Source organism: Myodes glareolus, chromosome X (assembly GCF_982192425.1).
Source record: "Myodes glareolus chromosome X, mMyoGla1.1, whole genome shotgun sequence".
Lineage (NCBI taxonomy): Eukaryota > Metazoa > Chordata > Mammalia > Rodentia > Cricetidae > Myodes > Myodes glareolus.
The window spans coordinates 51615513-51631487 of NC_142053.1; the positions used below are offsets into that span (position 1 = coordinate 51615513).

Consider the following 15975-nt stretch of genomic DNA (forward strand, 5'->3'; position numbering starts at 1 on the left):
AAGACATTAATTCTGTCACTTTGAAAGTCTTCTGCATCAGTCTTGGGATAAGAATTGTTGATGTGAGGCTATTAAAAATGAAAAAAAAGAATTGTTGATGTGCAAACATGAGGACCTGTGTTCAAATCCCTAGCACCCACATAGTTAGCTGGAAGTGCCATCACAGACAGGGAGAGCCATGGGATCTGTTGCCAGCCAGCCTAGCAACAGATTCAGTGAGACACTCCAGTTCAAGAAAATAATGTCCAGAGACGGAGAATAGCCTAAATCCTCCTCTGGCCTCCATGTGTGTGGAACAGGTTCTGTCTTCCACACACATACACACAGTTGAAAAGGAAGGTTTTGAAGAGAAGCCCCATTGTGTGGTATGCTGATGTAGGGGGGTTTCCAAGAGTGGGAGGTCATCCTTTGCTAGATAGTGAGTGCCGACCAGGGCTCCATAGCAAAACCCTGTCTCAGTCTCTCTCTCTCTCTCTCTCTCTCTCTCTCTCTCTCTCTCTCTCCCCACACACACACACACACACACGCACGAAGATGGAAGGAAAAGAAGGCCAAGCGAAAGCTGGAGGAAACACTGGAGGGTAAAATGCTTTCGTGTTTCTTCCTGGTTTTATCTCTGGGTACCACTTGTTGGAGGACTAAGTATTACGTAAGGCCCAAAGTAGTTAATTGGTGGTCAGATCATTTTCCTGTGCAACAGAAGCACCCTCCTGGAGAATGATTCTTAACCTGGCAAGCACTCCATTTTCCCATGGAGCCTGTAATTTTTTTCTTACATTTTTATTTATTTATTTATTAAAAATTTCCACCTCCTCCCATTTCCCTCCCACTCCCCCCACACACCACCCCCCCTCTCCAGTCCTAAGAGCAGTCAGGGTTCCCTGCCCTGTGGGAAGTCCAACGTCCTCCCCCCTTTATCCAGGTCTAGAAAGGTGAGCATCCAAACAAACCAGGCTCCCACAAAGTCAGTCCATGCAGTATAATCAAAACCCAGTGCATTGTCCTTGGCTTCTCAGTCAGCCCTCATTGTCAGCCACTTTCAGAGAGTCAGTTTGATCACATGCTCCATCAGTCCCAGTCCAGCTGGCCTTGGTGAGCTCCCATTAGATCAGTACCACCGTCTCAGTGGGTGGACGCACCCCTCGTGGTCCTGACTTCCTTGCTCATGTTCTCCCTCCTTCTGCTCCTTATTAGGACCTTGGGAGCTCAGTCCACTGTGGAGCCTGTAATTTCACGTGGTACAGGGTTCACCACCTCACAGGCCGGAATATGTGGAATACTTCTGTGCTAATTATTGGGTGTTGGAAACTGACTTCACAGCAGGGAACTGTGTACCCACCAAGCAAGCAGTCTTCTAGTGATTTGGAGTCCCCGAAACCTGCTGCTGTTAGCCAGAGAAGCAACAGGATAGCAGACAATCTCAAACTCTGTGTCTGAATCATCTGGATGACTTATTAAAATACAGGTTGGAGTTCTCAGAAAAAGGCTGCACGTTTGTTAAAGATTCTGGAAGGCTCACTGGTTAGAACTTCTGTGCTTTCTGAGTAGTGCAAATTTGGAGCCAAATTATCCCGGGCTATTTTAGCCTCTTGTTCTTTGTTTTGGATTTGAGTTTTTCAAGACAGGGATTCTCTGTGTAGTCCTCACTGTTCTAGAACTCTCTCTGTAGACCAGGCTGGCCTCAAACTCATGGAGATCTGCCCACCTCTGCCTGCCAAGTGCTGGGATTAAAGATGGGTGTCACCACACCCTGCTTTCAGCCTCATTAATAGCCATCCATTGTCCACGTCTGTGCTCAGCCTAATAGCTTTGTGACGTTTAGGTAAAACTCCTTTTAGGATTTCCTAACAGACCACTAGCTTCCACCAGTTCAAAGCCCTAATGATGTCATCACATAGCATTCGAAGCATATAATAGATTCCTCCACCTTGCTTTAGCCTGTCTACCAGAAAATTGCCTTGCTCTGTGACTTTCAGTTGTTTTATCATTATGATAACTTCATAACCTGTCGTCATGTTGGAACATGATATTCAGGGCAACCTGAGCGTATGCTCCTGGGTCACTCAAACTTAGCTCCAGGACAAACTGTCTCTTACTCCCATTGACACAAATTTTGTAGTTTTGCCTCGACACTGGTTTCCATTCATAGAGTTCCTTTCTGCTGTCCTGTGATGGGCCCTGAATTTAATGTGCAAATACCATGGGTTAATATGTTGCTTTGTGGGCTATAACTAGAGAACTGGTGGTCTGAATAGAGAGGACAAGAAAAACATTTTGTTTGTTTGTTTTTTGAGACAGGCTTTCTCTGTGTAACAGCTCTGACTATCCTGTAACTCGATTTGTAGACCAGGCTGGCCTTGAACTCACAGAGATCCACCTGTCTCTGCCTCCCTTGTGCTGGGATTAAGGCATGCGCCACCACGCTTAAGGCTGACATAAGACCACTAAACTAGAAGTCTGTAGATGTAGCTCAGTTGGTAGAGAATTTGTTTAATCTGCAGGAAGCCCTGAGTATTCCCATTGCCAGAACTGTGTTAACTGAGGGCACTTGGGAGGTGGAGGCAGGGCAGGGCTGCATGAGACCCTGTCTCAGAACAAAAAGAAAAGTAGAGTCCCAGGCCATAGGAATTTGTTCTGAGACTAAATGTATGCCCACATTAAGAAGTAAAGATAGGAGCTGGAGAGAGGTCTCAGCAGTTAAGAGCACTCGTTGCTCTCGAAAAGCACTAAGTAGGATTCCCAGATCCCACATAGTGCCGCACAGCCACCTGTAACTCTGCTTCCAGTGGATCTGACACCCTGTTCTGACCTTGGTGGGGACCAGGCATGCCCAGATGATAGACATGGACTCAAAACATGTATACACATATAAATAAATACACCAATAAATCTTAAAGTCTTAAAAATAAAAGTATGTAGAACAAATGAAGATTTTTACAGTTTTCTTTCCTAAATCAGAGGGTAGAGAAAACTCACCTGTTTTTCTCTGCCATGCACATAGCAATGTTACAGCATACAATAGGTCAAGTGGAATCAAGACACATCCCTGGATTTAGCTGTATATCAAGTTATGGGTCCTGGGAAGTTACATTTTCTCCTGGCACCAGGCTTTTTCACTCTAGCATGGAATTTCATGGAGGACTTCAATTCCTGGTGTGTTTTGCAAAATTGCAACTGTAAGAAAGGCTAACTCATGCTCAGTGGTCAGCTCTGAACTAAATCATGGGTATGAAATTGGGTTTTTGTTTGTTTGCTTGGCTGCTTTTATTAATTTTTATTTTTTTACATACTGAATAGAAAATATCTTGTTGATTTTAGTTGTGTTATTTTATCAATAAACCACACATAGCTAGTGGTCAAAAGTGACATTTGAATTTCTGCATACAACTTTGAATAAATCAAGGTAATATGACAATCACCCAGAATACTATTTTTGTAGTGGGAACATTTGTAATATACTGTTAGCAGTTTTGAAATGCATAGTTTTCATGCTAAGCAATAGGTCTCAAAACTTACTCCTATATCTGAATCTTCCCACATTTTTTTTCGACACAGGGTTTCTCTGTGTAACAGTCCTAGCTGTCCTGGAACTAGCTCTTGTAGACCAGGCTAGCCTCAAACTCACAGAGATCCACCTGCCTCTGCCTCCTGAGTGCTGGGATTAAAGGTGTGCACCACCACCGCCCGGCTGTCTTCCCACATTTTGACTACCATCTTCCTATTTTAATCACTCTCCAGTGAAAGCTTTTGGTTTTTTCTTTGTTTGCTTGCTTTTATTATTTTTTATTGCTTTGTAAATAATAACATTCAAAATTTCCACTTCCTCCCTGTGGCGGTCGTTCCACGCCACGGGGTCTGCATCACCACCCAACCGGTATGGACCTTGACTCCATACTTCTCACGAGCTCTAATGTCCTAGGGGTTAAAACACAGACACACACACACAGATACAGAGTTCAAGTCATTCTCAAGAGGAGAATGCCCAATTTTATTTAGAATTTGTCAGGTTAAATACTTTTCCCCAGAGGAGAGAAGGAGACCCTCCCAGCCAGGTGTGAGATCAAGGTGTTAAGTGCCTGGCACCAGTGGCAGGAGCTTTCAGCAGGGGGTACCAAGCTGGGAACCCTGACAGACAGATAGGAGGAGATTCAGGGTGCCTGTGAGAACCCTCCTTAGCAGATGAAATTACCGTAGCAAAGACAGAAACAAGGTTCTGAACTAATCCCCTCCGACTTGCGGAATCTAACAGGGGGAGCTAAGCTGGTTAGCATAAGTAAACATTTCTTGCATCCCGTGCTTTGCCTCGAGGAACAGGGAAGACAGGGCATTACACCTCCCCTCCTCCCATTTCCGTCCCACTCCTCCACTAACCCTACTCCTCCAGTCCTAAGGGAAGTCAGGGTACCCTGCCCTGTGGGAAGTCCAAGGCCCTCTCCCTCCATCCAGGCTTAGGATATTATTATTATTATTTACAAATAAATGTCACCACCATTCTTCATCTGTTTCCAAGAACATGATAGTTTTTAGATTCCTCAAATATTATGCAATGTTTGCCACACTCTCTGCTTTGTGTCTGTGTGTGGGTAAGAGAGAGAGACACACACAGACAGACAGACAGACAGACACGGAGAGAGAGAGAGAGACGAGGGATATATGCAGATGCCTACAGAGGTCAGAAGAAGTATTGGATCTCCTGGAGCTGGAGTTATATGTGGTTGTAAGCCACTGCTATGGGTCTTGGGAGCTGGACTCTGGTCCTCTAAAGAGCAGCAGGTGCTACTAACTCCCTAGCACCTCTGCCAACCCAGTATTCGTTGCTCTTTAAACACCTATCACATTTCATGCGAGGTTTCATCTGTGTTGCTGAAAGGGAGAGAACTTTTTATAAGGAGAAAAGTGTTTTATTCTGTAGATGTGCCCTACTTTATCTGTCTATTACCGGACACTGAGGTTGACTAATGTAGTTATTGTCACTAATACAGCAATGGATATAGGGCTGCATGTATTTCTTCCTTATACTGATTTCAAATTTGAGTGTACAAAAAGTGGGGTTGAGGAGCAGTCTGTGGTGGAACACTTACCTAACAGTGAAAGGTCCTTGGTGTGGTCCTTTGCACCACCCAAAATTTAGGTTTGAAGCATTATATGGTAAGTTTGGGTTCTTCTGTTTTTAATTTCTAGGAAGTGCATGTAGTTTTCCATAACGACACTACAAATTTACATTGTCACTAATAATACATGTTCCCCTTCTCCATATCTTTCCCAACACTCAACTTTTTGTGTGCTAATTTCTTTTATTTATTGTGTGCATATATGTGTTTGTACATGTGTGTGTGTATATGTATACTGTGTGCCATAGCAGCCATGTAGAGGTCAGAAGACAACTTGCAGAAGTTGGTGCTCTCTTTCCACCGTGTGGGTCCTGAGGATTGAACTCAGGTTGTCAGGTTCGATGGTAGATACCTTTGCTCTCTGAGCCATCTCAGCAGCCCCTCTGCGGTATTGCTAAAACCCAGGGTCCTGGCATGCGGGCCAGGCACTACATCATTGTGCTGCAACTCTAGCCTCTCTTTTTGATGCTAGCCATGCCAACACATGGATACAAACAAGCACAATCCTTCATTGTGCGTATTTACTATGATTGGAGAAATCACCCCACTTTGAACCATATAAGCAAGCTCTTTGGCTCTCCTGGTGAGTCAGCTTGGGAGACAGTCTCCTGGCCTGTTTCCCCTGGTGCTGTAACGGTAGAGCTAATAAAAAGCTTTCCCCAAGGGGTTATTTGTATTCTGCTTAGAGTAACATGGTGTTGTGGGATATTTGTACACTGTATGAAGACGTATTGCTGTGATTACTATAAAGCTGAATGGCCAATAGCTAGGCAGGAAGTACAGGTGGAACTTCTGGGCAGAGAGAGAGCGCGCTCTGGGAAGAAGAAAGGCAGAGTCGCAGCCAAACTTGGACATGCAGTATGGATGAGAGATATGAGTCACGTGGCAGAATGTAGATTAGGAATATGGGTTAATTAAGTTAAAAGAATTAGTTAGAAAAAAGCCTAAGCTAAGGCCAAACTTTCATAATTAATAAGACGTCTCCGTGTCATTATTTAGGAGCTGGTGGCCCAAGGAAAAATCCAGCTCTGCACTGGTAACACGGAAGCAGCAGCAGAGCCGCAGCCTCGGGAACAGCTCGTCCAGAAGCTGGTGCTGTCAGAGTTGCAAGGCGCCCGCTGATAGCTGAAGACGCGGGACTATGAGGTTAGCAGGCCAAGGTACAAAAGTGGCAAGGCTGCGTGACAGCTAAAGGATGAGATGCTTAGACGTCCGGAAAGGCAGGAAAAAATGGGTTATGGACGTAGGAAGGGCGGGGAGCTGAGGCTGAAGACAGATAGAAAGCTGTAAAGATTCAGAGAAAAACCGAAGGTGCTGGTTGCTAGAAGAGTTCCCGCGAGGTGTCAAACCCCAGACACACTAAGCCTCAAACTGGAACACTGGTCAATGTCAAGGTCTGACTGATGTTGATACACAGGCCAGCTGAAAAGCTATAGTGCAAGCTGCTGCCAAGCGCTAAGGAATTCCTTGCTTCCCAGGCGTAAACAAAAGCAGTATCACTTGCAGAGCAGAGGGTCCCGTCCTGATACCATGTGTCTTTAATATTAGTCACAGCAGTCCCTAGCTGGACCACCAGGGGGAGTGCTTCTCCCGGACAAGGTGGAAGTGATCCTGAGCCATCTAGATACAGTTCACTGCAAGGCAAAAAGTTTGCTTTATCTCCTCACATATATATCTCCCTGGGACACTGGTTAATCAAAATCAGTTCAAATTATTACCACTGCTAATGCTGATTTACTTTTGTAGTTTTCTTACCTTTTTGTTTTGAGAGGCCTTGCTATTTGGATCAGGCTGGCCTGGAACTTATCTGGCTATTCCGGAATTCACGAAGCTATTGCCTCAGCCTCGTGAGTGCCGGACTGGCTGGACGTGTTACCACACCAGGCTATAGTAAGCTCTGATTATGAGCACTCCTGCTGATGTTCATTTCTCTTTGATAGGCAGACATTGGTGGCAGCAGTCCCTAGCTAGACCACCAGGGGGAGCGCTTCTCCCTGACAAGGTAGAAATGATCCTGAGCCATCTATCTAGAGTTCACTGCAAGTCAAAAATTCTCACGAGTTTGCTTTATCTCTTCACATAGACAATCTGTGGTAATAATTTGAACTGATTTCGGTAATTAACCAGTGTCACAGGAAGATATATATCAGTATCATTTATGGGCAATTCTTCATATGTCTCTTGGCTACATGTATGTATTCCTTTTTTCCTGCAACTGCGTTCTTTTTTTTTCTCTTGCTTTTTTGAGACAGGGTTTCTTTGTGTAACAGCCCTGGTGTCCTGGAACTCACAGAGACCCGCCTGCCTCTGCCTCCGGAGAGCTGGGATTAAAGGTGTGCATCACCACCGCCCTGTGCAACTGGGTTCTTTATAGATTTTCTGCACCAGCTTCTTATGTGATGTGTGGCTTGCAGACATTTCCTCCTGACCCGGATGCTGTTGTCTTTTTTACCCTGCTTTGCTGTGTAGTAGGGTTCTTCCTTTGCTGCGCTCCCATTTTTCTCTGCGACTTCTTGGTCAGTTTATTGCTTTTTTGGTTTTGTTTTTATTAAATCCTCCCCCTAAAATAATGTCATGCTTTTCTCCGACAATTTTAGGTCTCTTTTTTCAGTTCCTGGTATTTGTTTGACTGTACTAAAAATGGAATTGTTTGTGACGTCCTTGTGTATGCTTGGATTGTGGAACAAAGATGATCTTCTTAAATTAAAGAAACGAGTTTTCCTTCAGGTTTGCCTGTACCAGACAAGTTTAAGATGACCAATTTTCCATTTTCAATTAAAATCCCTTTCTTGGTTGTCATTTACAGCAGGACTTGTTCCCAGTTAAGTCATCAACAACATGAAAGTGGTATTTCTAATTTCTGGTAAATTATGTAGGAAAATAAATTTGTGACAGACTAATTGACGGAAAGGTTAATTATAAAAAGGAAGAATAGAGAAATGCGGCAGACAGTGTTTTTCCTACCTACAATAAACTCTCTCCTCAGAAGATATAATCATTTTTTTTTTAACTCAGGGACACGGAATCAGAAATGCAATTGCAGCTGATCTTTATTTGGCATCTCCTTTCACAGATTGGCCTTAACCAGTGTCCTAGAAGGAGGCAGCCCACAATTACACCAGCCTCTGGAACCTTCCCACCAGGGGACATTTTCATTAATTGTAGACTTCCATCGGCTCCCCGCCAAATCTCTCCCCGGACAGATGGCGAAACAAATGAAATTCAGCCCCAAAACACCGATACACACAAAACAAGCAAACCAAATCAGCAACAACAAAAGAACAAAACCCAGAACATCCACACTGGCCTCGGTGGTCTCTTCTGCTCTGTCTATGGAGCAGGAAGATTCTAAGATTGAAACCATGCTTCAAGAACTGAGAACCTCCCCAGAAATGCCAGCTTGGGAGTGAAAAAGGCCCCGTAGAAGAGCGCTAGTATTTAGCACCAGGAGAAGTATGGATATTTTCCTCTTCAGGTAACTGGAGGTCCCTGGACTAAATCTTCACTTGCATAGTTCCCAATTTTTGCTTCATCATTTTTTTAAAAAAAAATTTTCAGGTAATGTATTTAATTTAGGGTCTCATACCTGCTAGGTAAACACTCCACCACAAAGTTGTAGTGGTATTTTTTCCACTGTGGTATGGTAAACCAACTATGGTTTAATCTCTTCTGTAAGTTGTAGCAGTAAGGGCAAGGCAGAGAAATCGAGAATTTCTTTTTCCTCAGATTTGGTCAAAATTCTAAATAAATTAATTTGCTTGTTTTACATAGATTGTTTTTTATTAATACAAGCAAGCATTTGGCCCCAAAGCCAGGCTTTATAGCTGAATGCGTCAGCTGGATGGATAGTACCTTGGAGGGTTTAGATTCTAGCATGCGGAATAACCAGTCAGCAAGACAGACAGGCAGGCAAGCACGTGCATGTGCGTGCACACGCACACATTTGGAAAGCGAGTGATTTCTCACGATGAGTTATTGCCCTTTTCCTCTGACATTGATCTCTTCTCTCTGTCCTAGTCCTTGTCCTGATGCACACCTACTCCCATAGACTGTCTGTGTGAGGAGATAAAGCAAACTTGGCGTAAGTTTTGACTTTACAACACCTTGTCCTTAAAGTGACTGTCAGGTAGGAATGATTGAATCTTATGGGAGCATATGTCTCAGGGAACACATCTGTGAAAACATTTAGTGCTTCAATTTTCTTCGGTCACAGTGCTTATTTGCTAGAAGTATATTTACTAGAAGTTAGAAGGGGGTGTTTGCTTATTTTTATCATTATTTGTGAGGAAAATAATAATATAATAAAATTTCCTATAGTGAGGATGGGAGTTTCATTCCTTTAATGTGGTAGAATTTAGATTGTGTGTGTGTGTGTGTGTGTGTGTGTGTGTGTGTTGGATATAAGATTTTTCAATGTATCCCAGCCTGGCCTGAACTCACTATATTCCTGCTTCTGCCTCCCCAGTGCTGAAATTATAGGCATGTGCCACCATACTTGATTTTAGTTCCCTTTTAAATTATTTTATTTTGTATATATATATATATATCATTAGCTTTTGTGGGTATGTCATCATTTCTGTTAATAAGAATAGATTCCAAGTGTTGTTGTTGGAATTGTTTTGTTAATGAGCACTCGAAGATATTGGCTCTAGAGTAGCACTACCAATTGACCTCGCCATGATGGACACAGAGTGTCTCTTGTTTCATTCATTGTAAAAGTCCGTGTCAATCTCTAATCTTACAGAGATTTGCACTTTTACTTCCTTCTTTTCCAGGTACATATCCAGTGGTGTCAGCATCTAGTTTCCACAGCTTATAAGGTTTTCTTTAAAAAAAAAAAAAAACAACAAAGTTTATTGGTTAGAAATAAGAGTCCAAGGAATAGTGGATATAAAATTACCATTTATGGGGGTGTCTAACTGTTGGAAATGGCCAGATCTGGGTTCAGATCCAACTCTGCCTTGGCTTTTTTGCATTAGCCTCTTACTTAGCCGTTCCTATTTCCTTGCACCGACAAAAGGTTCAAATAAAGAGAATGATGTGGACCAAACTGTAGGTACCCACCTGTGATCTCTAGGATCCTAATTATTAAGTGGACATTGAAGTCTTAGCAGATACTTTCAGCGGATATTGAAGGCATAATTGAGGCAGTCACAGTGATGAGTTAGGAAACCAGCTAGCTTTAGGTCAAAACCCAGTTCTGTCAAATTACCACTGTACGAATGTCATCAAGACTCAAGTTTCTTCCTATGTAAGATGAGAGCAAAATAAATCTCTATTCTTTGAAAGAACCCAATGTTTAAAATGAGAGAACAAAGCTTGGGTTTTGGCCTCCCTGGGTCGAGAGTCTTCAAGCCTTCCGGGTTCCCACGTGCTCCCTTGAATTGTTCCTGGGATCTCTGGGTCACTGGGGGAGTTTAGGAGATGGAAATGCCACCTACAGCTCTACCTACATCTACAGCTCTACCTTGTACCAGAAGTCCTTTCCAGGAAGACAGTTCCTGGCATGCAAGGACGTCCAGGACCATTGGTGCTGCCAAGAGTGCTGCCAAGCTGGCCTGGCAGAATCCAACATGGTGGGGAAAGCTTTGGAGCCGGACAGCAGCTCCTATCCCCATGACTTCTTCTGTCTGTGGAGAATCAGACAAGTTACCTAAACACGGCCTTTCAGTTTGTGAATGAATGCAGCTGCGGATGCTTGTAGAGTTAAGGTGGAATTGAATCAGATAGTAAGCACCAAATCCTGACTGCCCGGTAAAATAAACAGAAGCCGTTTTCACTAGACTGCCCAGAGCCACGAGGGTCTGTGCCTGCTGAGCAGTTGAGTGTGTGTCTGATACTGCGCCTGGGATTCTGGCCAGGGACGGCAGCGTAGTCTGTGGTGCTTGGCAGTTCTGTGGTGGAAATTACTCTAGGTGCTTATCCATTCCAAGGGCCCAAGTCTACATAAGTCACCACAGTTCATTTCTTGTGGTAGAACTGAAAGCTTATAAGGTTTTCAAGAGTGACCAGGAGAATGAAGTATTGGACTAAGCAGGAGATTGAAGTATTAGACTAAGGAACGGTAAAAGGCCACAAAGATTGGTGTTTTTTTTTAAATTGTTTTCTCGATTATAATTTTAATATTTTCTAGAACATTGAAAATGTTGATTTCAACACTTTTGCTAATATTGTGACTGTGTGTGCATGCCCGTGTGTGTGTGTGTGTGTGTGTGTGCGCGCGCGCGCGCGCGTGTACACAGTACTAAAAATTAACTCAGTCCATAGTGCTTGCTTGGCAAGTGCTTCATTACCAACATACATCTTCAACTCAGTCATTCTGTTTGGGGAAGGTTATTATTCTGCCGTTCAGAAAGCTCCTATGCATAGATTTTATTCTATTTAGAGCACAATCAATCTCTGCTTGCAATAATAATTTTGCTATGTGTAGATGTTTGAGTCAGAACTCCTTAGCAGTAGTAAGGATTTAAACTGATAAAAAAAAAAGAACAGTGTGGCTTCTTTTTGTGTCTTGAAATTTCTACAGTACTGTCTTAGAGCAAGGCTGAATTGTGTTCATGAGCAGGCTACAGGATGAGTATCATTGGCAATGAATGAATCCATGTGGGTTTTGCTTCTAACAGATAATTTCTTTTTCCATGGGCATGGAATAATAGCTAAGCCGTTCCACAAACCCCATAAATAAATAATTTCAACCCTCAATTATAAGTGCCATTTTTTGATCCTCAGAGAAACTCTGTAAGATATGAGGAAGTGTATGATTACCTTTAAATGCCTCACTTAACATTTCACTCAGAGGCTTTATGCCCTTTCCAGAATTTTTAATTACAACTAGAGTTCTCAGAACAGAATGTATAACGCAACTTGATGCAATAATGCCAAGTAGCCGCCAGGTGGCGAAATTGCATATGGATTTAAGCAGCATAGGCCAAGACAGGCCTCGTTCCTGCCTAGACGCCATATTTGTGCCTACATCAGGTTTTCTGTCCTTGCTACAGAAGTTCAAGTGGTGATTTTATTTCTTTGTTTTCCGTTTGTTTTAGAACACTTCCATTCATGTCCGAGGCTGCTTTGGGAGCCCTGTGGTGCTGTACCTGCTGTGACTTTACCAGGTAGAAGAGAGACGTGGTGCACGGGATAGTTCTTCAGCTGTTGAGATTCTAGTTCCCACACCACTGGTCCTCCCTGGATTTGCCACCATAGGGCTGGATGTTTACATCCTTTAGGATGGGGAGAAAAGCAAAACTAACAGTTTTTGAGACATCAGCTGTTCTAATCAGAAATATATTTTAGTTTAGCTAAATTGCTATGAAAAATATGAGCCCCTGAAAGATCAATTTGTCGTTGTGTCTATCAATTTGATTTAGCAATTCTTTACTAGGCATTGCCGGCATTGTTTCAAGTGTGACTCCCCTAACTCCACAGCCTTGTGTAATTTTTCAGGCACCTTGGCGGTGACATTCATTTTAGAATACTTTCTTCCACACCTCTAGAAGGTAAGGAAGTTGAAAATGGCAGTACTGATAGGAAACCTAAAATCCAATCGGATATCTGGCCCGTGTTCAGACTTACTTGGTTGTGTTATTTAAATCACAATCCAGACAAACTTTATACATTGGATTCACTTGAAGTGTGCACTGTGAGACATTTTATGTACAGGGAAGCTCTGGACCAGAGAAGAGCATATGTTCAGGCTTCAGGTAACATTCCCTGCTGAATCAGTTAGTCCTGTTGGGGTTCCAGATTTTAGGAAGCCATAGTCTTTGTCCTCAAGGACTTCTGTCTCGTGTTCCTATAACGCTCTATGAGAATATCCATCACAAGCCTTATGGTATTAGTTTTTCTGCATCTGTCGTCATTTAAAAGCAGGGAGCATTTCGTCTTCAACACTGCATTTCTTATACACAGCTCAGTTACTGGTATGCAGTAGGAAGCAGTGTCCTTTTGTCTAACTTTGCATTGGGAGCCAATGAGATTTTTATAGCATGGCTGTGCCATGGTAAGGTTTTCATTGGAGGTAGATAAAGGTTGCTAGTTGTTTTGAAAACATGGATGATTGGAAGCAGGGAGGAGTCTATTGCAGTTCACACTAGAGAGGATGCAGATGAGAACTAGGGTGAAGGCAGTAGGTACGAAGAAAAGACGAGTGGAGAGTTGCAGAGATGGCAAGTTAGCACGGTTTGGGAACCTTTCCTATGTGGAGAATGAGGAGCTTCAGGCTTGGGGAACAGTGATGCCCCTTGAAGATTCAGAGCAAAATGGGGAGGCTGGTTTGAGGTAGGGGAGATGGATTCAGTTTTGACCATGCTGAGGTTGAGGTGACTGCTAGGAATTTGCCGTCTGTCAGGATTTGGGAGATCAAAACATAAGAGAGAAGTCGGGAGTGAAAACCAGAGAGTCCTAAGTACATAGGTGGTGCTTAAAATTAGATGGCATCCTTCACGGACAGAATATGTAGTGAACAGGAAGGGAAGTGTTAAGAAACCCTTACAGATTTTAGCAAGTAATTAAAAAATGAGAAGCTCTGGAGGAAGATAGGAAAGGAATAGCTACAGAGGTTAGAGGGAAACCAAGACAGTGTGTTGTCATTGCAGCCAAAGGAGGAGAGACTTCAGGAAGGCCTGACCAGGAGCCCCTTATACGCAGCTAGAGGGTGTTGGTAAGGAAGAGTTCCATGTGGCTGAGATGTACAGTGTTTTGGCAGGAGGTGAGCCCAGAAAGACTAGTTAGGTCCTTGTACTGTCTGGTTTCGTGTGTCAACTTGACATAATCTAGAGTCATCAGAGAGGAAGGTGCCTTACTTGAGGAAATGCCTCGGTGAGATCCAGTTGTGAGGCATTTTCTCAATTAGTGATCAATAGGGGAGGGCCCAGCCTGTGATAGGTGCTGCCATTCCTGGACTGGGTTCTGTAAGAAAGTAGGCCGAGCAAACCCTGTGAATCAAGCCAATAAACAGCTCCCTCCATGACCTCTGCATCAGCTCCTGCCTCTGGGTTCCTCCCCTGCTTGAGTTCCTGTCCTGACTTCTTTTGATTATGAACGGAAATGTAGAAGTCTAAGTCAAATAAAACCTTTCATCCCCAACTTGCTTTTTGGTCATGGTATTTTGTTTCAGCTGTAAACCGTAACTAAGACAGTCCTGTCCTAATGGAGCTTGGTTATCAGGCCAAAGGACTCGGAACTATATTTTGTAAATGATGGAGAGTCGTCAGTAATTTTCAGATAAGAAGGACCTGTTCAGAGCAAGGGTTACAAAGATCAAGCTGGAGCAGCATAGGGACTCCTATGGAGGAATGGGACTGGAGACAGAAACCCATCAAAATGAAGTAAAGGGACACTTAAGTTGTGGGGAACAGTACCGTCTTTGAAGATCCTTAGCAGATAAAACTAGCAAGCCCTACAAGCAATAGGAACACTCTGAACCATAGAGTAAGCATTATTGTTATCTTGTTAAGTCCTCACAGCAAGCCTGAGATAAGCATCATTAATGTCATTTCTGCATGATAAAACAGGAACATAGAGATAAAGACATTTGCTGAGCAGAATTGGTAATTGGAAGAACCTAGTTTCTAAACTCTGGTGTTTTGGCTAACCATCACCTCCCCACTCCCCTCCATAGATTAAACCTATGGCTTTTCACAAGCACTCTACTACTGACCATATCTAAACAATCCCATTACCTACCAAAGGCTGACCTTTAACCCTAAGCAGGTCTTCAGCTTGCTATCCTCCTGCCTCAGCCCTCCAAGTAGCTGAAATTACAGGCCTGTACTCCCAGGCCTGGCTCTAACATCCATTCTTAACATCCATTCTTAAGGACTTTATTGTTTTTGTTGTTGTTGTTATTTTGTTGTTTTAGTTGGAAAACATGTATTGCAGCACATTGGCTCCTAAACTCTACTGCAGTGGTACCCAGTGGTGTTGGCATCAAGTGCCAGTGACCATCAGAGTGGTGGTCACTCTTACCAGGGGTCTGCCAAGTGGGAAAGCACAAAGGGAGCGTCTTCAGTCCTGGATATGTCCTGGGTGGTCATTGCAGATTACACGAATAAATGTCCAAAATACACATGGAAGACGTGGATTTAGTCCTACAGCACCCTGAATAAGTAGCCCCTGAGGAGTGTTGCCACTCACTTTTGCTGTTGTTGACAATAGGTTTTTTTTTTCTGCTTTAGATGTCAGTTAATTGAACTTTTTTTTAAATAATGTGGTTCTCTTCTCTGCTCTCACACCTGTGACAGCGTTTACAGCAGAGCTTAGCAGCGGAGATCATTGGTGACCCTTTTTTTATTGATATTTATTGAGCTCAACATTTTTTCTCTGCTCCCCTCCCTGCCTCTCTCCTCCCCTCTTCAATCTTCCCCCAAGGTCCCCATCCTCCCAATTTACTCAGGAGATCTTGTCTTTTTCTACTTTCTACTTCCTATGTAGATTAGATCTATGTAAGTCTCTTTTAGTGTCTAGGTTCTCTGGGATTGTGGTTTGTAGGATGACTTTCTTTGCTTTATATTTAAAAACCACCTATGAGTGAGTACATGTGATAATTGTCTTTCTGTGTCTGGGTGACCTCACTCAAAATAATGTTTTCTAGCTCCGTCCATTTACCTGCAAAATTCAAGCTGTCGTTATTTTTTTTCTGCTGTGTTGTACTCCATTGTGCAAATGTACCACATTTTCCTTACCCATTCTTCGGTCGAGGGGCATTTAGGTTGTTTCCAGGTTCTGGCTATGACAAACAAAGCTGCTATGAACATAGTTGAGCATATGAAGGACTTCATTGTTTTGCCTTGATTAGCTGTGGGAAATGAGAATGTTAAGAGTTAGCAGGCTCGGGTGTAAGTTTCCAGACATCCAAATCACAGTG

At 43.2% G+C, this 15975-nt stretch overlaps 1 protein-coding gene across 10 annotated transcripts in view; it reads left to right on the forward strand.

The window, feature by feature from the left end:
• LOC125415624 (uncharacterized) overlaps window positions 1-14195 on the forward strand; it is a 39961-nt gene extending 25766 nt beyond the window's left edge. For 7 of the 10 annotated variants that reach the window (XR_015737095.1, XR_015737099.1, XR_015737100.1 and 4 more), the window contains 4 exons: window positions 6111-6257; window positions 8185-8586; window positions 9129-9192; window positions 12155-14195. Coding sequence is in view for 4 of the 10 variants with exons in the window: in XM_087903218.1 (XP_087759344.1) it covers window positions 6111-6240 (130 nt within the window). In the remaining 6 variants the exon portion in view is untranslated. Of the gene's footprint in view, window positions 1-6110; window positions 6272-8184; window positions 8587-9128; window positions 9193-12154 lie in introns of all 10 variants that reach the window. The other 3 variants (XM_087903219.1, XM_087903221.1, XM_087903220.1) reach the window with 3 other exon arrangements.
• The last annotated feature ends 1780 nt before the right edge of the window (window positions 14196-15975 follow it).